Source organism: Varroa jacobsoni, unplaced genomic scaffold (genome assembly GCF_002532875.2).
Source record: "Varroa jacobsoni isolate VJ856 unplaced genomic scaffold, vjacob_1.0 scaffold_1310, whole genome shotgun sequence".
Classification (NCBI taxonomy): Eukaryota; Metazoa; Arthropoda; class Arachnida; order Mesostigmata; family Varroidae; genus Varroa; species Varroa jacobsoni.
The window spans coordinates 90,294-115,049 of NW_019214212.1; the positions used below are offsets into that span (position 1 = coordinate 90,294).

Genomic DNA, 24,756 nt, shown 5'->3' on the forward strand with positions numbered 1-24,756 from the left:
TGGCGTTTGTTTGCCTGCATTATTACATCGCTGTTCCGCCACTTCTGCTTGGGATACCAATAAAAGCAGCAACCTTTGATCCTGTATCGCTTTTTAGCTTTCCCTTCTATCTGCAGTTTTTTTTTCAGACGATTCACATAGACGGTATCCTCCCACCGCTGTCGTCTGTGGCTATGGGTCTGTTCCTTACTGTAGTATAGTACAACACGGTAGCCGGAGACGTAACACCGGACGAGTTCGATTCTCCTGTTGGTGCCGAGCCCCGCTCATGTCCCGATCGCGAGCAAATGAGCTAATGAATAGAAAAAACGGTTCATCTAGACTAGCTTCGGCAATAGCTGCAGCGTCCGCAATGGTTACGCGACGCTAAACCAGGCGACAAGCACGACAATGTAAAGTTTGGGGGCACACCAGTGCTCGAGTGACGGGCGGCTTTTCCGTTGTGTTCACATGCCGTTCAGATTCTACGATTTCGCTATGCGCCCATATTAAGCTTAACGACGTCTAACTGAATTGCCCAGCCGACTGGCCCACCAGCTGATCCAAGAGAGAGATACAGCAAAAAAAAAAGATCGTACCGAATCGCTCGCGACACCCCGACAGAACCCTGGACAGGCACCTAAGGAAAAAAGAGTATCACAATTGTGTTCAAACCAACACCCTACGCCATACAGAAATATCATGTAGAAATCCTCACAGAACTTTCTAGGACTTGACAGGTAGCTCAGGCCAACTTATTTAAACTTATTCGCCAAATCGACTGACGTCACAGACAGAGGCCGGAGCCAAAGAGAGGTGAGCGGCAATGTTCCGCACGATTTGCGATAGGACATCGTGTGACGACTGTCTCACCTTTGAACCGCCTGACATTTTCCGCAAGCTTTTCGCCTATGCCGATACTTCGAATTACAGGTTCGATCATGTGCACGTACAGGTTTGCACGTGCACGTAGTAGAACCGTAAAATTTAGCGACTAGCCGTTATGAGGCTTTCGACGCCCTGCTTCCCCTCGGTCGGACATTGCTCATTTCGGCCAGCGATTCCTAGCAGTAATTAATTCGGAATTAGATCGGGAGCATGAATCGTCTTGCCGTTATTGTCATAATTTAATTATACTGTAGTTGTCATAGAGAAAACAGCAACGCTAGCAGTAACGCCTGTTGTATAATATCGTCGCATTTTGGCGTGTCAGTTCGATATACGTATACACAAACGTCATCGACCGTCAAATGGCCATAGACAACGTCGCAAAGACACCTCCATCAGTAGGCGTTTGACAGAAATGAACAGCTAAGCACATATTCATTGATACGCATTCGGTAGTGGCCACACGTGTGGTTTATTTCTCGATTCGATCTATACGAATCGTATGGACAAATGGCTGCCGACATTGCCGTGATTCTGAAAACGTAGTTCTTCGAACAATCAGCTGGTCTTGCAGATATCCGATTTAGGAAAGAGAAGGCGGAGTGATACCAGAGATTACGTTAGAGAACTCACAGCGCGTTCGTTGGCATATATGGATTCAAAAGCCCATAGCGATAGAGCCCAGAAACGACCCATTATTCCCAATCCTCGATGCTACTCCTACGCTAGCCCACTACGAAGGTGAACTGAACAAACATTAATGTTCCATCTACCTAATTTCGAACGATATACCATCATTGTCTCGCTACGCTCGCACGATTCAGAATGAACAGTAATATTACGTTATAATCTCAGATCACGCTCAATATATCGCCGAGGGCTAAATGAATCTTCTGCGCACTAGCATATCCTAAGGCTTCGCATATCATGAAACAAAATGTTTATTCTTGAAATAACAATTCTCCGAGAAGCGACGAACGGGGCGAGAAGGACTACCAGAAATTACTCGGCAGAAACTCATTTGCAATATCGTTTCCATTCTTTGTCTCTATCTGGGTCTAGAGCACACACCCAAGCAACAAAAATTTTGAACCGTTTTCTACAAGTTCATTATTGTTCTATATCCAAATGCTTAGCTCGTAGTGATTTTTGTGGACACTAAAATAGCAAAAAAAAAAAAAAAGGCTACAATTGCCATCATCGAATTCGATTCATTTGTCTCTATTGCGGCCGTTACGCACTCTATGGAGTGTGCACCCTTCCCATCGTAACTGATATCATATTTGGATTCTGACATTACGTGGCACGCGGTGCTCGTACAGGCTCATTTATGCTCTGCAGTATTGGCTACCACAAGCAACAAAGATCCTGTACTTCACTTTATACGTAGTTCTGTTGACTGGCGTTGTTGCGTTTCCCTATTTTTGCTCGACGTCGGGCGATCTCAGTTATCGGGACTACCGGAAGATCGTTCACGAGAAGGCAATCGAAGACCATATGTCAATTACCGTCACAAATATTTATATGTCCATTTATATATATAATATCACCGAGGTTATCTATTTGAAATATAAACCTTGCAACCTGGCTTACGCGTTAAATTTTGGACTCCCAGGAACCTATCTATTTTTGTGTCGCACGAGCTTAGGAAGGCAATATCAACAAAAACAAGCTGCAAAAAATAATAAACACACACACAGACATATACTATACTGTCCATTGCTATGCTTTGCAATATAACGCTGGTTAAATAGGCAACTTTACCGAACGAACAACGGGAAAAAACTAACAACAGGTAAAAAATATGGCCGTTGCGATGTCTCTTGTAGGCCACAACGGCGAACCTGCTATACAGTAACGCAGATATCAATGACCAAACCCTTTTAGCATCGTGAACAATATCATGTCCTTATACAATTACTAGCAAATGTATACTTTTTTATGATAAGTAAAACAGCCAAACATACTTTTTTTTTCGTTCGTTAAAAGCTAACGACTACTACGGGATTTTTCGGAACGGAGTGATGAATCAGTAAATATAAAGTCAACGCTAAAGTTACATCAATGGCCACCCTATATCGTATCTGTGTTGTACAGGATAATGCATCAATCAGACAAAACTATATGCTTACTCCGCATGGCCAGTTGAGATGAGGTAACATTTTGTCCGGGACTGCACGCCGTCTAAAAGAAAGAAGTATAGAAACAGCTTTCCGAAAAACAACAGTAGCCAGCCACAGTTGGCATTAGATGATAGAACTGGTGTATTTTTGCAATTATGTATCCTTTAGAGCGTATTCCGCCCAATAAAATTACAGTGACATATGTCAATTGGCGAGTCTTCGGTGTTATCGTTCCTAGGATTACAATCGGGTCTTTTTTGATGGTTTTTTTCTCCGGAAACTTTTTCCTACCGTAGCGATTTCCGCCTGTGATAATCTCAGCTAGCACGTATCAATAAGCGTATGCCTGAAAATTAGAGAAAATTCCGGAATAATGCGCTAGACAGAAAGAGGCGTACAAATTACCAATCCTCATGAACCTTCAAATTGCTTTGCCGTACCGTATATGCTCAGGTGCTATCTTGTAGGCAGCGTTGCCTAACTTTCATCACTGACTTGAACATGTAACTACAAGATAAAGGTTAGGTTTTTGCTTTCTAAATTTATAGAGTAATCCTTCGATTCAGAAGCATTACAATCTCGACCAATAGATGTGCCGAGTTCACTATACATCAACACGATTTTAGATACAACAAGATTACTTGATAATCTATGCTTAATGAAAGGAAGGATCAGATTTGAAAAACGATACCCCCTAAAAGGCCGTCAAAGATTCTCTAGAGAAAACGAGAGAATTCAAGACGCTGTTTGTAAGTTTCCTTGCTAAGTAAGAGAACTATTTATTTAATTTATACATACATTTTGCTACTCTTACTAAGTATACTGTTAGCTTGATTGAGATCTTCATCAGTTTTAGCTAAAATTATTTCGCGTTTCTTTTTTACATTTTTCGGGCAATGGAGATTGTTGATTTAGCCAGATGCTTTGGCCAGATGCTACCCAGCGATGCGCGAAGACGCCCGCCATTCTTACTAGAAACGTTACACACGACTATACGACGGTTTGACCCCTTGGGGGGGGGGGACTAAGCAGTGCGAAAGCACCTTGGTATCAAACCCGTCACAATGGGACCACCTGGTCGCATTCAAGATTTGAGAAGAAGAGCTAAACGTTAATGAAAAAAACGGCCCGCAGTCGGTCCTGGTAGGTTAAAAGTCGAAATCTCAAAGGTTTTTGTTTTGCTACCCCATCAGAGCAAAAAGGTTTATCTGCTGCTACTACTATATTCGCCGGTCATCGGTTTGTCCATGAAAGTAGTTGGTGGCAATCCGTTCGTAGGACTCGAACGAACATTTACGCTAAATACAATAGGCTTTATACAGGCTTCTAAGCAAGATCTGGCTACCGACTAAACAAAATTGTATCTCGTTGTTAAACTCTACAAAAGATAGTACATCACTGATACGTTTAGAACGATTAGTTGCGAGATCATTGCACTGGCAAGCTAATGTCGGTCCATTAAGCCGACGTATATCATCGAATCACTCCCAGCCTTTGCAATAGGATATTCTCTTATGATGAACAAAGGCTTTGACTTTGTCACAGCGGTTTCTTGCGTGCAACAGTGTTCGTCGTTAAAGTTCAGGACATCAAAGCCTGAAAAAAGGCTCATTGTTCGGTGTACTGACTCCGTCCTCCTTTCATCCGACTCGTATTTGTGGATAGCGTGAATGTTATTTTCGAGTGGTACTCAAATTTTTAGTTCATTGTATTTTGTCTAAACGCGGGGTGGATGAAGAGGAGATCAAACGACTAATTTTAAATACAACGCTATCTATGCGTGCGCCATCACAAGACCCTTTGTCGCAAACGTCAGCACCGAAACCCGCCTCCTATCACAGCTCGTTCGCCTGCCCCCTTTGGTTCATCTTTTTTTTTTTTTCGCTACTTGGCATAGATCATAGTTTTTTTTTCCTTATTTACCAATCATCATCACGTGGTTACGCCCGAGTCTCTTTCTTCTCCTTGTCTTTTGAATTGGTTGTCAGCTTTCCACTGAAGCCACTGGCCATCCAAGGTGTGTAGCATAGCTTGCCCGAATCGTACGGCCATTTCATTCATTCAGGTTTATCACCAGCCAGAGAGAAAAAAACCCTGTGCGACATCTTTCCTGCCCTCCCTTACCATTTTTGTGTATGTGGGGTGGGGGATGTGCAGCCAATGCCATAGCATACGGCCGAAAGTTTGGCATCGGGTGCTTCTTTCTTAATGACTGTCCTTTTTTTCTCTAACCCCCATTATAAGTAGGGACTACTTTATTTGAATGATTAGTCTTGTCATAATTTGATAGCGTCGCTTTCAACCTTAATGTTCTATTGAAAAGAAAAGAGAGTATTCTACAGAAATATCAGCGTCGCTTGTGACTCGCGAACACATCTGATACTTCGACAGGTTCGCCACACTGAAACCCGTTAATACTTGGGGATCACTTCTAGTTTTGTTGGGAAATATGTTTTTTCGTTATCGTCGTCGTCGAATGCTTGGCAAGCGTTTATCTGTGCCGCAATTTACTTACATGCATTACATGTGTCCTTAGGACGGCCTATAGTACATTAAGTTTATGCTATAGTTATCAAAGCTTGGTCTCATTTGCTGTACAAGGTCATAAGGCTGCATAGAATGGTAATTCATGACAATTTGAGCGATGACTTCTGGAATATATGTATGCTTTCGATAATTTAAACAGTTATCGTCAACTCGAAGGTCGGGCGGTCTGCTCAGGACAGACACGAGGTCCTACAGTTCCGTGACAGACTAAGATATGTTCTAAATTGAAAATCATGCAATAAGAACACCATGATCTTGTGGCAACGCAATATACGCTACTAGAACATTATGAATGATACATATGGATGGAGATATAATCTACCTAACTGAGCGTAGGCACATCGTACCACAATGTGCATTAAGGTATCTAACCTACTGTGCATTGAAAGATTTAGAAATTTACCATTGTAACAATGCGGGAATTGCTTATTGCCATCGTTGCCTGAGACCAGGCAAATTATAATAACAGCATCGTTTTACTCAGTGGCCCATGTGTTGCGTTTTGTGATTTATTTAATGAGAAAATCAATAAACGATGGATGTTTCATCAGGTAGCAATCGAAATCTACGAAAGACAGATTACGTTAACGCATGTACCCGTAACAATCATGCCCCATTTTTATCAGTTGTCAGCAACGCAGGCAGTAACTTGCCCCAAGCTAACAACGATAATACTATAGGTACATATTAACTCGATAAAAATTTATGTACGCCAACAGATTGTGTCTCTCTGACCACAGCAGAAACGGCTCCAGCATCCAGGTTCGATACGAGACAAACCCCGTCAACTTCATCCATCTTCATCAACGTTACGGCTCCAAGCTGGACAACACGATACCGGTATATGTAGCGGTCTTATGTCTAGAAACACAATGAAAATCTATCAGCAGATACGTTCTCATAATATACATGGTGGATGTAAGTGTGGTCGAACTTTTTGCTTTCCAATGGATTGAGCTGCGCGCATTGGCCATATAATGTCTCCGTTATGTTGAAATTCGCAGGGTTGAAGAGATTCCGTCAAAGCCATGCGATGCCAGGACTTTGCTCTCTATCGACCGTTTTGTAACCCGATTTAACTTACCTAATGGAAGTACGCATGAGGCGGTGGCTGTCGCCTGATTTCCTATTCTTTGTGCTAATCGATAATCGCAACAAAAAATCCGCTGGATCTCGGACGCGCGGATTGGCGGCATGTACACGCGCTACCGGATTCAACATGACTAAGATGCGGATCAGCAAGCGGGCCCAGGCTGAGATCAACAGACGCTAGCAAAAAGAATCGTCATCAACTTCGGCATCGTTGCTGACGTCTTTGCCGCCGCCATTGCAGCCATCGTCGTGTATAAGAGCAATACCACGATCGTAATAGCAATATCGCGGGCTGCAGAAACGTCCGAGCTATCCGAACGAACCTGGGAATAGCCGACAAGTCGTGATGGGAGGCATAGCGGCACAGAACAAAAATCGTTTTGTTTTGTTCGTGAAAATACCCAATGGGGCTATTTACTCAACCAATACATTGCCGTCAACGTCCGACGAGTCTCGTATTCTCTCTGCCTCTCTCTGATATCTGATTTCTCAGTCATTCGCTCCGTCTTGACGTTTTCGCTCCGTTCATTTTTGTTGGCGGCAACTTTTGATCCGCTCAAGATCGCCACCGGTTGAACCAGAAGAAAACGACGATCGAGCAATTCTCTAAGCAGTAGCTTTCTGACGCTGTTAAGTATTGATGATTATCCTCGTCGCACGCCAGACAGATTGAGCGAAGGCTGGATGGCAGGAAGAGATCCTGTACATTTTTGGCGCAACAATTCTCTCCGATGGCTCCGAAGGTGTGCTAGATGCACACAACGGATACTAAGCAGGGCGTCTGCTAGTTGGGTCTACACCAAAGAATGCCTGCTCGATAAGCCAACAAACGAAAGTTGAACACTTGAGGAAGTGTTCAACAGTGAGGTGTGTGCGGTGACGACCTGTTGTTACTTTCGCTGCTGCCATTACGGCTGGCATTATCTAAGGAACTATGTATACGATTCGCTTACCGTTGAACTTCGCTAAGAAGAAGAAGGTAGGTAGAAAGAACCAGAAGCCTCGAACAAAATATTGCGATCGTATTATCGTTCTCGTTACCAAACGATCGAACACGCAGGGTGTGTATTATGTGATAGGTAATGAATGTCGCCTGTATCAATCGAAGCCGTACTGGAGCACCGTGCGAGTTACCGGTCCACCGTACTTACCGCTAGTCTAGCAGGCTTCAAACAGTTTTAGGCAGCAAGGACCATGTTCTTACAGTGAGGTAAGATCCTTTTCTGTCGCTGTCGACGGACCACTTTGCATTGCCACTGCAAATTGTTTGAAAGGGGTAACAACCGACCACGAGAAGGTATTTGCTCGTACCGTTTTGTTATTTTCATATTTCTATTATAGTTACGTCTTTACATTACGACATCTCAGTCATCGGTCTTCGTTTCATTTTGTACGCTTTCTTTTTCTCTCATGTTCAGTGCCGCTTCGTTTACTGACCTGTCTTTATTCGGCATTATTTATCTACTAGTCATTGATCTTCGACCAGTGTACTGTGCCGCTCGAGAAGCTGTGGGTCGAACGAAAAAAAAAGTTCGTCTGCTATTCGCCATTTTTTTATCGCATTCTCGTCATTCAAACCTTTCCATGTAGCCTCTTTTTTCGTATGGTCCATCTCCGTGATTGAGTTTTATGGTGTGGCCGAACGAGGTAGTTTTGCGTTCATACCCCCCTTCCACCGCTGGATATCATGCGGCTATTGCTACTAGAGTCGTTACAACCTTATCTAATGCGTCCTCAGTTTCGAATCGTCTTTGTTGCACTATAGTCTTTTCGGCTAGCGCATATCTATCAACGTAAAAATTATAGAATAGGTATCCCTAAACTGCAGGGTCACAACATCGAAGCGCTACACAGAATAAGCTATAGATGAGTCTTAGGGCACGAAATGGAAATAGGTAGCATACACACCACGTACACAGTACCTCAGGGATAATTAAATCATAACAGAAACATATATGGGGCAAAAAATCACTATGGTATCTCTGTATCAGGTGACGTCTATAGGAAGGTGGCTGAAAGCAAAAAAGCCACAAAGGCAATGGTAGCGCAATCGACCAGCCGTTGACAAATTTCATCACAGCAGATACATGTATAAAAGACACCCGTTGATATTTACGTAATTATGCATTCGAAATAAAAAGCAATAGAAAAAAGCTTATGACGCTTCTGTTCGTGCAGCGACGTTAGCGACCGCTTAGGGGTCATTACGTTTACTATGCAGACATCGATTGTGTCAACGTCATTTTAACAGGGCCCCCGATATAAAACCCCTGCGATCGGATAACCGTAAGAACCATCGTATTTATTTGAATAAATTTCTGCTACGAAACTACGAACGGGAAAACGGAGTCAGACGTTTGACGTTTTCAATTCAAATTATCGCCGATATTGAATCGAAATGTAAAATTTTTAAAAACTATTCGAAAGAACAAAGATAAATAAAAGTAATAAAACTCAACGTACTACTCTTACCATAGAGAGGAATAGTTATGGCGTCTCTATTGTCGTGACTAGTTTTAATAACCGCTCGAGCTGGTCGTTACCTTTGTTAATGCTAAGTGATGACTCCGTCTAACAGACATATTACATAAAAAAAAATCAGATAAATAGAATTGTCGCGTCAGAGCGCGTCGGAGTCGTGCGTGTCGCGAAATAGAGCCATTTTGAAATAGAAGACATGCATCGAAAACGAAAACGTGAAAGAAGATCAAGGAACATAGTATACGTTTACAACAGTATACATATTAGCTAAGATATTGTCGCGATGTGATGTGGCGCATCTGTTGTCTTCTTTTATCGTTGAATGATTTAACGGTGATGACTGAATACGTATCAGGGAAGAGCCACAGATCGATCCAAGTAAACTAAAAGTGCATGAAACAAATCGTAGAACTTACAGGAAACCTTTTTTTAAAGTGAGAGAACCGAACTTCATTTGGGCTAAGAACGATCTGTATGTAGAATAAACAACAACGCTAATTATAATGTAACTTTTTATAGACGGACGAGGATATCAAAAAGAACTAGAAATTCTACTGAATTCGAAAAAAAAAAATAGGTCTTAACGTTTGAAACATTGTATCGTATCTTTAGCCACCTTATAAGGTAATTATTAAACTGCTACAAGCGAATCCGACGGATATTGAAACTAAGTAACTTTTAAGTGTTAAAGTACTCTTTTACGTTTTCCATACTTGTCCTAACACTCTGGCAGTTTCTAGACAATTATATACTTATCATTCACATTCCAATGTGTAATTTCTTTGTCTCTGACTTCTTGAGGTAAATTGATAGTGGGACACGCTTTGGCATCTATTGCCTTTTTGGTGTACGAAAAGCCCTGTAATTATACGGACATATATTTGAAGAATAAGCAGGTAGAAGCCGAGGCTAAATAATCCTATGCTCGTCCAGAAAAGGATTGAAAGATGGCAATGAGGCCTACTTTGTAATCAACTAAGCAGGATACATGCTTTTGATTTCCGCGCCAACGGTCTACGACCCTCTTGAGGAATTCGAAATAGCTGCATTCATTGTTTCATCTTTGACTATATCATAATAGTAGGTGCCCCTGGTGTCCATAAGAGGTACCACCAAACTTAGGTCCGAATCTGCTCAACAGTGCCACCGAAACCGATTTCTCTTTAGGACGACGCTGTTCTCTCGCCTGGCCCCTGGCGATAGAGATCGAAGCAGACCTCGTCTAGGGCGTTTTTTTTTTTATTAAAGTTCCACAAATTTTGCACCCAGATATTTCCAATTGGCCTGAAGCTAATTCACTTAATAATTAGTTCCCACATTTGTAATATTTGGGTTATAATTTTCTACCATACAGCATGTGGAGTGTCAGTTCTGCTCAACAGAACCCTTAGATTCCGAGCTCTTTTTTTGGTAAAAAGTTCCACGATTGCGGCAACGCGTGTTCCTTGGATCCTGACGTCTGGTCACTTCCTCGCTTATCTTCGACACCCCAATGTCCGTTTTTAAAACGCTTGCATCATTCGTATAGCGCGCTTTCGCTTAAAACATCCGTGTCTAATGCGGCAGCCTTCGGGGAGTAAAAACTTGACCACTGGCCGTTAACTTTCAAAATTAAAAATATTTTTCGTTTTGAAGATTTTGAGGCTTACCAGCCAAATTTCGTCCCCTAGTAAAAATTGTAGAATTTCAAGTCCGTCGGAATAGCTTGTAACAGGCTAATATATTATTAATGTTTACGAAACATACTTGAAGACTATCGGCAGTGTCGGCAGGATATGTATATATATATCCAGAAAATATGTAATGTATAACTCCGAAGCATCAGAAAATGTGCCTATGTTTTTTCAGGCAAACCCTTCCTCTATAATTGGTCAACAGGCAAAGTGATTTTTAGCAATAAGAAAGCTAAATAGAACTTGAAATCTCCTCACTGACGACTTACCAACTCCCATCTCTTGGGTACACATGTTGTCAAGATATTCACAGATTAATGCAATGTTTGGTGGTCGCCAGACCGCTCCTTGAACAACTTCGGGTGCTGATTCTACTGACGCTCTCGGTACGCCACCTATATCTGGACTGGAGTAACACCAACAATCCCTACTATTACAAGCATAGGCGAAAGGTCGGGAGAATGAGTATTCTGAAGAAGTTGTGAGCAGTTCATTGTCTGAAGATCCTGATGAACTGGAGCTCCGACACGGGCACTTGTGCATTGAACGACCTGGCTGCATTTTACCCAATCAGTTGTTTCTATTAGGCTATGCAAGGTCTAATAGACGATCTGGCGTGAGCTGTTTGACATAAATGCGCAAGCGAGCTTTTCAACATGTTTGATAAAAGGTCCTAAAATCCGCTATGGAGCGTCGCGTTTGTCAAGAGAACACAAAAACAATGTCAATTTTTTTCAAACTAAAATTAAGTAGTAAAATTCAGATACCCAATAATTACTAGATCGCATTTCATTTGTCCACCGACGGGTCCACTGACGAAACCTTAATAGCGAACTAGCGAAGAGACGATACAGCACAAAACGGCGGAAGTCATCCCTTACAAAAGCTTCCACCGCATCAGAATTGTTGGTTGTTCTAAGGCTTAAATCTCTTACTAAATAACTTGCCACACTTTTGTATGTCATCAATTGTATTGTCACGGGCTGCTGTTACACATAGTTTCAACAATCACCACTGTCATTTACCGCGACCGTTGAGCACGACCTTGTCTATTGTGAGGCACGAGCCTCTCAGGAACGTCCTACCATAAGCAGCACTGCGCTCGCTGTTTTCACATGTCGTTGGTGCACTAGACAGTCACGCTTCCTCGTTTCACTCGACGTTACACAACGTTGTCCATACGAGCCACTCAATACACAGTATTCGCGAAGATACAGGTTGACTGTGTTAACCTGTAACATGTAAACCCATCGGATGCTCATTGCATTGTGACGTTGCTAAGGTGCTATCGAGTCCCCCAGACGAGAGCCCATCGTCCGCTTAGCTTATAACGTACCTGAGTTCCGAGGTTAGACATAACAGCTAGGACGAGTGCCAGATGGTGCATTAACAAACCGCGACGTACTGGAGGAAATTAGGGAGAGGGTACAAGAAGCCTGTCCGTATGCATGATGCACGCATGCTGAAATCGTCCTGCAGTCTATAACTTGGGATCAGGGCGTATCTAAAGTAGAGATACGGCATCAAGGCGTACGAACCATCAAAATATCGCAGATTCGCATACACGATAATGTCAACTACGGGTGAATCTCTCATAAGAGTCTCTCTTTGGTAGTATTTGTCATAGTAGATCAAAAAAGCAGAACATGTCACACAGTAACAGAGTAAGCTGATTATCTATTGATTTGCTATATGTATTCTGAGTCGGTCGTCTAGCGTAACGATGTTAGACAAACTGAACAAAACTTCGACACAGTTTTCGTAAGCCTATAGACCGGTGTTATTATGGCGATAGTAGCGGCCCATTTCGGGTAATCATAGAATTTAGATAACAAAGCTATTTTAGTATAGATCAGCTAAACGTTGTTTATAAATGCTAAACCATGTGTGGTGCTAACTATTAGTTAAAAATGATTCTTCAGACAGTTACTATAAGTTAAACCTATAGAACTTGCTCGTTGTAGAGGCAAGGAAATGAATCCAGCAGCTGTGTGCATACTCTATGACATAACAATCAAGCCCAGCGTTTAAGCAGGAACCATACCTTATGCTGTTCATTGTCAGACTTTCTAAACAGTTTCGACTCTTGAAACTAGACTCATTTAACTGCATTACACAGCGTATTACAGATATAACCTACGGATCCGTAGAACGATCCAGTGTTCATCTTCCGATTCATATCTCAGAGGTATTTACAGGTTGGGCGGGTGAGCGCGGTTAAGATAGAAGGATACAGAATACTAGGCCACCCAGTCTGGTACACTTTACGATTGGCTAATTTGCAATAGTCCGAAGCAGATAAAGGCACGAGTAGGTCCCCCAACAATGACGATCAGAGTATGCCATAACCGGTACAATCGGAATCCTCTACAGCTCCATATATTATAATAGCACTGCGAATTGCTAATCATCGCTCGAGTAACTAAGTGCAGGTTAGCAATTGTCCGTGTTCAGCTCGAACAAACCGTTCGTTCCGAGAGAACAACAAACCTTTTTCAGATTGGGCCTATATCCGCGGATAAAGCGGATATTGAGTGAGGTAGCCGCGTTCAACTGTAAAATGACAGTGATCTCAACACAGCGTACGAAGCGGAATGAACTTAATCGCATCTTAACTAGAAAGGCAAAAATACCTAGCGAGTACTTAATACGGCCCCGATATATTCTAATTTTACTGATTTAAGCAGTAATAAGGAACTCTACAGCGAAGTCGGTAATCGTAAGAACGCCCTATTGGACTGACAGACGTTCCCGAGTCTCCCGTGTCATTCGACCGAACTTAATCATGGTCTAATTTTAGCTCTGTTTACACAAGTAGTAGTGCTACATAGGCTGAAGTTATTATTCTCTTTTTTCGAATATACCCGTTATTTCTATCGCTGTTTTGCGTAACGGACCTCAATGACTGGATGAGCTCCAGGATGTGGCGTGTTTCAGGTTGGGTGTTACAATGTAACTTTCTGCCTTTGCTAATGTCTACCGTGTGAAGATGGGCTGCTGGAGACCTCACTCTTAAGACGGACATCCTTTGGCGCGATCGAACCAGCAACAATCTGCCTAGTATATCCGCATCTCATCGCAGGTGTTGTGGATGCGTGCACGACGCGGACCTATTTCACCAAGGTGTAAGAATTCGATTACCGTGGAAAGTTCCTTGAAGCATTCGTGTCACGGACCTAATGATGCTAATTCGCCATCGCCATTAATAAACATGCTGCACGAAGTTCGAGTTTATAGTTAGGCCGGTCGCGTTGGAAGCGTTGGCAAAGGCGTCCAAAAGCGCTCATCATACGGAACTGTTAGTGCACAACAAATAATTATCCCTAGTAATCGTGCTTAAACTGGCAGAACAAGGGAAAAGGTTTTCGTAATACGGATTGTTGTGCCGTTATAATCGATCATTAAAGTAATTTCAATAATTGTAGCAGCAGCTAAATGTTTGCAGCTACAAACGGAATAGAGAGGAGATAGGTGGACGAATCCTTTCAATTGTCGTTAGCTAGCAGCTAGTTAATTAAGCTAAGCGACCCTGCCAGATCCGTTTCGACCGGCACACGCGTAACGGATACCTTCCCCTAGAATCTCGGTGATGCTAGATGAAAGGACGCAATGCTAAACCTGAGCATTTGGGTGTCCAACAAGTTTGTTAAGAAGTTTGTCATCAGAATGCTATCGATGACGCAAATAACCTGCCAAAAACCTCTGTTTAACGTTAACAAATACCGTGCCATTGGTAGTATCGACTGTTTTCCTGTTGCTCTTACTTAGTCATCCCCTTTTAATTGAAAGGGCCACAAACGCGTGTGCCTATATCCAACGGACACAATCGATAAACGAATCAGGTAACAACTTAAGGACCTGACCGGATACTGCGTCGTTCGCTGCTCGGACTTATCGTGCCTGCAATAGCGACACCTGCAGGATGGAAATGCTCCTAACGAAGTGAAGATACATAATTACCGTCCTAGCAATAACAGACGGAAAAGGAAAGAGAGAATGTGACAATGATGTCGACAATCTGGACACGAATAGTCGATGTACAGACAGACGGAAAGGTAGGCGAGACAGGCGACGGCTGTTTCTTTTTCAGGTAGACTTCATCTAGGTGTCGAAAATAACGGACTCTACTACCGAAACCACGCAACGGCATTAATTCTTATCGAGCTGATAAACAGCTTGGGAGTGAAATTCATCAGAGTTATCCTTTTGATTCGTCGCAGTGGAGCTTTCATTCGTTATTCGAACCTCGTCAATTCTTTAAGTTCTAAAAGTTTGAATGCTAAAAGTAAAAAAGAAGTTTAAAAGAGAATTAGGACTTAATAATCCTAGTAATTTATTAAGTCTATAGTTCACAATTGTAATTTAGTTCGGTGTAGACGTTGATCACCAAATGGGTGAGCCACACTCTAACGAAATAATTTAACTGGGTTGGCATAACGTGAACACTTACACAGACGTTCCTGGAGATATTTGTTCCTCGTTTACCATCTACTTATAGAATTAGTACGCGCCAATTTAAAGATGGTCAAATTATGGTTGATATATTACATAATATAGTTACAGAGCAGAATCAGAAAACGTTTCGCTTTCGCATGCAGGCGCCCCACGTTGAAACACCTATGCGTGTATGACACACCAAATAGCTTCACGAAAATAACGAATAAAAATCCTACCCATTATCTATGATACTAAAATGGTATCGTTTTAGCCCAGACTGGTAAAGTGGGCGCGGCCTGTAGGAACAACAGAAGATATACCATGTATTTGACGGATGTTTACACGTTTCCATTCAACGATATTGCCCAGTGGTTGTCACGTACATAGATGATGTGCTTTTGTTGTGAAGGCTAATCGTGTGTAAATGTGCTACGGGTCAGTTCATATATAATTAATTACTGAACGCCAGCGACCCTTTTTTCCAATATCTCTGTTAGATCACCATGCACAACGGACCGTTTTAGCGCGATCGAAGCTGAGTAAACAAGTTCGAATCGGCTAGAAGTTCAAGCGATACGCACCGAAGGCACACGCACGATGGGTCTCGTTTGTTACTGGCGATAACGATTAGATTACTATCAAGTTATTGAAGCACCAGTACAAACGAGATGATTGTCCGCCCGATCAGATGCGTTATTTGTATTTACCCAGTCGGGAAACTAGGCGACAAGTGACAAAGGATCATGCACTAGGCAAGCGGACTCAAGATAGAGGCATGCTGCGCTACTGGCAGATACCGCCAAATGGCAATGGTATCCATCTTTCGAGCTGGTCCTTCGTCGCCCATTTCAATCCACTTCAGCCCCGACCAATCCCCACTGTGTTTGGATGTTATCATTATTATTACATAAAAGTCAGTCAAGTACTCTGTTGGTAGTAAGGAAAGTGGAAGGAAGGCAGCGGTCATACAATAAAACAATATAGCACGTAATCGCACAAGAAGTACGCAACGCTTCAGAACAGCGGCACGGGCGGCGGAGGCCAGACGCGATGCGAAATGCAGAAACGCGGCGGCACTAACTACCCGAGCAGTTACTCGCCAGCCGCAGTCGCTGCGACGTACCAAACGGCATTTTTGTTTTGCTCGTCGTCTACTGATAACGAGGCGGTAAACTGGGCAATGATTAATTTGAGGTTCAATTGTTTCAGCGCTAACGTATTTTATTTTTCGGTCGCACCAATCGCTTAGACGCTCAGACGTTCGTCTAGCCTAAAGATGACCAGCTACCACTAATAGCTGTTGGCTGGGCGCTGTGGTTGAGTAACGTGACCGCGCCCTCAATCAGCGCCCACCGCTCAACTCTTATCCTTCCGATCGCTGTTTAGTTTTCGTATGGACGCCGTTCGATATGATAGACGCTAACGAGGTAGACAGAGTGGTGCGGGGGAAGGTACCGACAGACGTGCTACATCGAAATTATTTATCATAGGCTTTTCCGTTGCTCGGTTGTACGAGAAAGCCGAATTCGATCCTGCGATCGTACTCGTCAAATCTCGAATGGTAGGGGGGGGGGGGGGGGTTACTGCAACATGGATTTGGACTTATGACGCCACAGAATCGAACGAGAAATTGTCCGGTCTATGAAGGAGATCAATGGTAGACTGATTGTAAAATTTGACTAATAATGGGCACAAACGACACGGTCTACCACTGTACAGTACAATAGGACCACAATGGCCGCCGTTCAAACCCTATCCACCAATAAGAGCTACGATATACAGATTCCGTAACAAAACGCACGTACTTTCAGTGCGTCATATCCCTACGTAGATTAGACAAATTATCATTAAGTATCTCTTCGACAACACCCAATCGTTTTATTTGTTCTTGTTACTACAACTCCACGCCAGACTGCTGTATCAGGCCGATATGGCGCGAACCTGTAATTGTATCGAGAGATAACTGAAGAGTCACGTTCCCTATACGGGGCCAAAATTATATATTCGAGCCAAATATCGATAGTTGGGCTCGTTTTTGCCTATGAAATACGTGTGCGTATACTCAATTTAGTATCACTAACATTTATTATCAGTCGTTTAATATTATGAAAAGCATGGGTCTGTTTGTGTATGTACAACAAGTTAATCGATTGCTAATTAACACAACTATTAATTATATAGATTATAAAATCATACAAATTAATACCACCTACCATTATAATTAGCTATATAGATTTTCCTTATTAAAGTTGTAGTTTTTTTTTCCACTTTCTTCCCTGGAAGGAATTTCTTTCGAAGGTATTCTGCAATTGCCTAAATTCAAGCAAAAACTTTGGTAGCCAAAATAACACTAGCTCAATGGAGAAAAACAAATCCACCCGTATTTGAACAGCTTCATTTGGATTATTACTATTATATGTTTTCAATGTTTCGAGCAAAAGCCGCTGCAGTAATACGCACGCTGTCGTCAGATCACCGAAAAGTGTTAAGAAAACAAATTTTACGGCATAGCACATAAATAGAGCGATAGCACGACGAGTCCCTTTGTAGCCAACTCCGATACATGTGCCCAAAATAAGGCTAACTAACTAAGTTTAGGTCCGCTCTTCTAACTTCACCACCGGGTCCGAGTGAATCAACTTTCTAGGTTACGGAATAGAAGCCACAGTTATTTTAACCTACAAGGATATTGTACGTGTTGGCAAAGTCATATGTTACAATTACCGCTCTTCATGTCATCATCTTGATGAATACTTTCGCCAAGTGATGATCATTTGGTTAGGTGATGAGCCAGAAATCGATCATATAAATTAGCTGGAGTATGCTTAGAGATACGTCATGAATATGCATCCCACAAACACAACTTTCTCCCTTGGTTAATCGAGTGAAGACAAATCGCCTCGTATTCTGTCACTATGTTTTTTCCACTAATTCCTGCTCCAGTTTCATCTTCCTTTTCTATTAGGAATGTCTTATCTCGCATTTATCATTCCTTCGCACACTTAAGAACGGTGGCGGGAACATGGGCAGGTCTACACGTATTTCAGTTAGCGTGACGTCCTTTTCGTCTGCTCGAAATTGGTCGCAGTACACAAGAAGATTAGCTATCCATATGACAAGAGGAAGATCGTGATAGGTTGAAGCGTATTACTTTGTTAACGATATCATCTTGCGACACATATTTATCTAACTGTGCTGCAGTCGCAGTCGCGCTTATGGCCTTTATTCGGACCTGAACCGCTCATTCAATTCAAACTATTAGTCCGATACAAGGCTCAAGTCGAATGTACTCTGTGTTTAAAAAAAGCTTTGACAAGTAAGTTGATGTTGTGTAGTTATTATAGGCAAGCTTTGCATTAAAAAAAAATGTAACATTGTGTAGTGTCCTTTTCTCTAGCTACGACCCTAGGAGAGCTTAATTTTTCTTTGCGCAGAATAGGCAGACAAAGGTAAGACGAACATTACATAGAGAGAATAAGATGTTTAACTCACCCGATTTTAACTATCCGGGTAAATTACTTACTTGTTTCGATATGTATAATATTTTCATAATAAGGCATAAATAGACAGGCTGTTGCCGCTGTATCAAACTCGGTGGAAGTTTTGCGGCGGAACCGGCGAGCTTACATAGCGCCAACTATGGGTCCAAGCGGTGGTAGATGGTAAAGGGATGTTCGTATTATTTCTAGATATACAAAACAGTCGCGTCGCGTTTCATTTTTGGATAAGATTTGGTTCTGTGTTTAAAGCAGTTAGCGCTCAGTTCTTTTCAAGTTACCTGAACGCACGTTTTTTGACTCCCTTTTTTAAAAAAAAAAAAAAAAAGAAGAGCAGCGAGACCGTTTCCGCTTTGTTTTATCGCTACGATGCAGAACCCCTCAGAAGCCTTTTCTACCCTTCTTCCGTTCCCGCTGGCCTCTTCGCTCAGAGCCGCCTTCGTCGTGGCATCCTGATGCCGCGTGCCACCTGGTCCTCTTTCGTCAACTGTGCTATTAGTAGACGATAGCCATCATAGTCTTAGCTTTATAGCCTTCTGGGCACAAGTGAGCGTTGGAGAAGGTCCCCCACCTAGTCTGACTGCCTTCTGTTGGGTGTCACGCCAATATGCTTGCTGAAATCCGTAGATCGACAGTAGCATAATTTCGAAAATGCTCTGAGACAAACTTTATACAGGTACGCTTCCGAGCTGCTGTTGTGATGTACTCGTCAGTGAGCCAGTATGGGCTTGGAGCCGGTACCCCAATCCAGCCGTGTGGATGTCGCGTGAGATGAGTATAAGGCTCGTGGCATGTATGGCTAGCAGAGCAAATGAAATAAACCATAGAGAACTCAGTAGTACATCAGGAAGCCGAAACGCAACTAGCGATAACAGCATCCCGCACGCGTGCAGAACGATAATGAGATTTGTCGCAGATCTGAAGCGAAACAAAAATTAAGGTGAGGATATTCATCCATTTGACAAATACACCGAATGGCTGACTGACTTGCTCGTTCCCGTCTGGAGGTACCCTCGGCTAGTTGACGTATTTCAAGAGTCATCTGAAGATTCGCAGATGCCAGACTACGAATTATATATTTCTGGTGAAAATGTCCTAGTTTGCTTTTGTTAATTACTTTGTCAAAACAAAGGGAGTACACAGAATGCGCTTAGCTGGTGCGTGGTTCCTGCCGATTTCTAACAAGATACAGTTTCTTGCGCGTGATTCCAAAATAGTGATTAAACTGCGGGAACGGCCAGTGAATCCTATATATGTATATGTGTTCAGCCAGACCAAATTTTTCAACCTTTATATTGTCATGCTTAGTTCGCTCGCCATCTTTCTTGTAGCCTTTCAGACAAAAAAATTAAAGCCCAAGATAACAGGACACACACTGCCTGAGGCCCTTCTACAGCTACTAGTTTAAAGACAGGAGCAAATAATATTTTCCTTGACAACATTAAAATTGATTACCAAAAACCTTTGGCGGTACCTTTTCAACATTCGACAGTTTCAGCAAAAAAAAAAAACAATTCGTGACGGACAACAACAACAAACGTGACAGGATCTGTGTGGATCTGCATTGAAGCAGTGAAAAATAGAAGATAGCACACTCACTTCACTTGAGAGGTACTAATACACCTAAAGCCAATTCGTAAGCAATTTCAATATAGATATCGAATCATTTGAACCCCTTAGTAACGACGTTTTTTTTTTTTGCTGATGAGATCCGATGAGGATTGATTGAGCTTAATTCAACTCCATCCCGTATGTACCTTGGCAAGGTGGCTTATTTAAATCAACTATTGAATTGGTAAAAAGCAGAAAGAACATTGTTTCTCTTCTCATACCTTTCGCGTCACCGGGTCAGCTTCGAGTATCTGATGCTTAAGGAAAATACAAAAGGCACACAGAAACAGGTGACCCCTCGTCAAATCTTTTTCCACCTCATGACAATGTGAGAAAAAAATACAGGAAAAGCCTATGCTTAGCACTAGTAGTACTGCTAGCAAACTGTGACGATGCTCTACAATGCGTGTCTTTTATACTAGTCTAACCTCTGACCTATGAAGCTGTTGTCAAAATTCTGGGAGCCACCCGTCCGGCTGGCCGACTCACCCACTCACTCCGACTGCTAATACCTTAAAAGAGATGCACTGCGATGCGGACATAATGTAAATACCTGAGACAATAGTAAAAAACCATTAATCTTAGAAACAAACCGATGAGCAGGTGATTTTCTTCACTTGAATCTTCCTAATATCTCCTACTATAGCCACACTGGCGCAAAAGTTGTCCAATGCTAAAATGCTTATTGAACGACTGACATTACTAGCGCTTAGTTACTCACAAGCCGTAATCCATTGGAAGGTAACTGCATAACGTAATTTGTTACGCCAATTGATAAAACGTCTACTGCTACGATTTCAGATTGTTTTCCTTAGATATTAGATATATATAGATATTTATATTATATCTTAGATATATTAATTACAGAAAAGTAAGTATATTACTTTACCGTACTGAAATGATTTAGCTACGCGAAAAAATATTCCTCAAAGACGTTACGCTGTCGATAACGGTTATTATCCAGCTTCTTGCGAAGGGAACTGGATTCATGCGCATGCGCTCGGATGCACGTGCCACCACCCAAATGAGCATTCTGAAGCACAAAAAAGGGCGGCCGACTTTTTCCTTCACAGAGTCCGCAACATTCTCAGCGACGCGTCCGTCTGCCGTAGAGAGGGCTGCATCGAAATATATGCAATTTAAACGGCAAAGAAAGAGCGGCCGAGAAAGAAAAAGGCTAAATCAATTGTCATTGTGTGGTTCCACAAGATCTGGCCGTCCTGGTGGAGGTCCGAAAAATGGGTGACATTTACTGCGAGACAGCCGGCGGAGAGGTGGCGAAGGCTTGCAAAAATAATGCTTGCTGCATTAACGTCAACAATGCTGGCCATGGCGGTAGCAGCAACAACAACAGATAACGAAAAACATGAGAAACCAAACTTACATCCATATTGCACCCATATAACCGAAGGAGGTCGTGGAAATAGGAACGTAACTGAGGCCTGCTTTTTGCAGAATGAGCGCCTTGTGTTAGTAAGAAATTCATTCCAAGAAGTGTATCAAACACTTCCTACAGACGCGTTTCTGCGATAATATGGATTATAGACAAGTAAAAACTGCATGGACTTTTGTCATGAGGAGGTCGTCGGTAATAACAATAGCCGAGATAGAGGCAAGGGAAGCCGCATATTTTTGGGACACATCTTCAAAGCACTCATATATATATAAGACAGATAAATATATCTCAACATGTTGTTATCTCTAGTCAAGTAGCAAAGTGGGTAAATTGGCATATTCAACTAAACTTAATTAACGCAGAAAAAAGGAGAATGAATAGCTTTTCAATTTAGATTTGTGTTAAGTGGGTTTCTTTAGGGTCAAAATAGTGTTTGTGTTTGTTTTTGTGCGTCAGTCTGACTCTTTTATTACTGTAATAGCGGCCAGAAATGGCGCACTAGCGAAAATTCGGATTACAATTCACTCATACATAGTTTCCCGGACCCCATTTTTTCCCTCACAGTTTCCCGGAGATGGTCTCATTGGCAGAAATCTACCGATGTTACATAACTTTCCTTAATATCCCGTTCTTATGCCTTTCAATACGAACCAACATTTACAATATGGGTCATTATATAATAGGAAATAAATTGCTGCGTGATGCACATCGTACTACGTTTAACACTAAATTATCAACTTTCTTATGAATAAACCTGAACGCTGCCCATAACCACAATATCGTAACTAACATACTCCCTATATAGAACCACAGTGGCCACGAGCCCAGGTCACTGCCAAACAGACTAGAAAGCAAACTTAAAATTGTTCCCATGAAGATCGTCTACTCTATGAATTGACGCTTGTTACTGATAAAGCAAACAGTAGTAATAACGTGGCCACTATGGTGAGGCACAAATGATAACTACGCGATAATTACAGAATTCTTGATCCTCATATCTAGTGCAATATTGGCATCTAAACGAAGGCACACTATCGATGCGAAGCATCGCATCTTCACTTATTTTAACAACAAAAATAAATAGCTTCGATTACGGATCGGCTTTACACGTCTGTCAGGTCCTCTCTAATGACAGGTCCCTCTAATCTGACTTTTGTAGGTGAGCACTGTTTAATTCTTTCTCGGTAGCCAGAGAAGCTATAGCCAGCTATTTTTTGTTGTGTTTTTCCAGGCATCTAATGCTAAGAGGTCTCACTGATCTCTCGAGACAGCGAACAAATTGCCCCTTACTGAAATGTTCAACTACGTCGACACGCAATTATTCGATGTTTTTTTATTTGTTGTTATATGATAATTTTTTTTCTTATTCGAGAGGTAAAAACGGTGAGGTTTCTAAGGAAAACCGTTTTGCACGTTACCGCCACTCTCATAGACGACGTTACAATTTTTCCCCGAAATCGTAATCGGAGGTCTGTTTCAATCTCGTGACCGATTGCAAACAATCTTTGTAAACACACACACACACACACGAAAATTATTCTTCTTCTAACTGTGCTTCTGTTTTTCTTGTACAGCTCGTACCGGTTGAGTTATAAATGGATAGGTCTGTCTGTGCACCAATGATCCGATCTTCATTTTGCGGATGTCTCTTCCTTATGTTGTTGTTATTATGGCACAGCTGCTGGTGATGTCCTGCATCCATTCCCGTTTTTTGTATTTGTTCATCGTGGGACGCAACCGATGACGCGACTCGGTCGCAACTCTTCGCCGAGCGGCTAAGGTCGTGTTCCCGGTGTAATTCACTCTGCACGACGTTGTTCTCGGAGTAAAGCTGTTGTCATCCAGGAAGGACCAGCAGGCCGACATGAGGAGAAATGTCAACTAAGTAAAGGGCTGAACCTAAGCATTATACAGAATTCACGATTACGACTACTTGTGATCCTGCTTTTGTCGCAGCTATTGATGCTAATGCTGTTATCATTGTCTATACCGCGTCAGCAACGAGTAAAGCGTTCAACTTTTGTGACAGGTTTGAGATCGACAGCTGAGAAGTCAAAGGGGGGTAAAGGGAGTGAGCAGGGGCTGCCCCTGTTGTAAAGGTGGCGCTACGACAGTAGCAGCTGGCAACAATTGTAGCATTGGCTATTAACCTGCATCTAAGACAGTACCATTACAAGTCAGGCCGCGTTTGCAGCTGTAGAATACTACACATTAGTTCCATCTAAATAGATAGTGAAGAGAGAGATGTCATGAGCCTGGCAGTTAATGGATACGATTGCTGCTGCTGCTGTCGTCATAGCTATTGTTAAAAGAAGGGAACCAGAGCAGAAACTTTGAAGGGCAGAAAGGACCGTCAGGAGCCTGCAGCCACCACCGCCATGGCGGTCGCCTTTGACAAGGGCAACCCGTCCGAATAACTGACGATTTCCACAGCGATGTGGGGAGTGTAGGGACAAATTGACAAGAATATTATAGAATCAAACTGATTGAAAACGATTGATGACGCATCACACAAGCACTAATACAAACGACATGGGCCTATTTTTCCAATGCATCATCTCAATACGTTAGTTAATCAGGTAACGCTGATATGGCGTTTATCAAGGCGTTTATTTATTTATTTACTTTAACGCGCTTACTATAGCCTAGACAAGCAATTGCTTCGTTTTCTTAATCGGATAGAGTCAAGTCGTTCATACCGGGGTACAACTATGTCCTGCAAACGCCATTTTGGTTACATTTAACTGGGCTACAAAGGCCAGGGCATGTCAACAAGCTGTAGTTTTGTCTTGTTCAAACAAAAACTTCTATATGATTTTATTATTGATTAAAGTGCAACAACAGAATGATATAGGAGATGATACTTCGATTTGTTTCATCATATTGCCTACGGGATTCCCGCCCTTTTCCTCACTTATCCCACCGCGTTAGGATAATAACAAAAAACAGAAGTTAACTTAAGCAGTAATAACTAACTCCTGCTCCTCCGATATATTCATCCTTACAACGGACCTTACAACAAGATTCAATGT

General features: G+C 42.2%; 2 protein-coding genes across 7 annotated transcripts in view; both read right to left on the bottom strand.

The window, feature by feature from the left end:
- mwh (multiple wing hairs) overlaps positions 1–24,756 on the bottom strand; it is a 171,339-nt gene that overhangs the window by 65,363 nt on the left and 81,220 nt on the right. The window lies entirely within an intron of this gene.
- LOC147752334 (uncharacterized) lies at positions 3,108–12,499 on the bottom strand. Of its 2 annotated transcripts, XR_015314345.1 has the most exons (3): positions 11,551–12,499; positions 11,053–11,338; positions 3,108–3,336 (listed from the first exon to the last, which is right to left on the bottom strand). XR_015314345.1 is itself a non-coding variant. In XM_086971780.1 (2 exons), exons 1-2 carry the CDS (start codon positions 11,342–11,344, stop codon positions 3,308–3,310), a joined length of 321 nt encoding a protein of 106 aa, XP_086827906.1. In that variant the 5' UTR covers positions 11,345–12,499; the 3' UTR covers positions 3,108–3,307. The 2 variants fall into 2 exon arrangements, 1 of the variants encoding a protein (XP_086827906.1); XM_086971780.1 differs by having other exon boundaries at positions 11,053–12,499.

Excerpts from the sequence above, each read along its gene's own strand:
- LOC147752334 (XM_086971780.1), bottom strand. The coding sequence starts at position 11,344 with ATGCAGCCAGGTCGTTCAATGCACAAGTGCCCGTGTCGGAGCTCCAGT. Across the intron at positions 3,337-11,052 it reads TACCCAAGAGATGGGAGTTG|GCATACGCTTATTGATACGT; the intron begins GTAAGTCGTCAG and ends TCTAATTTTCAG.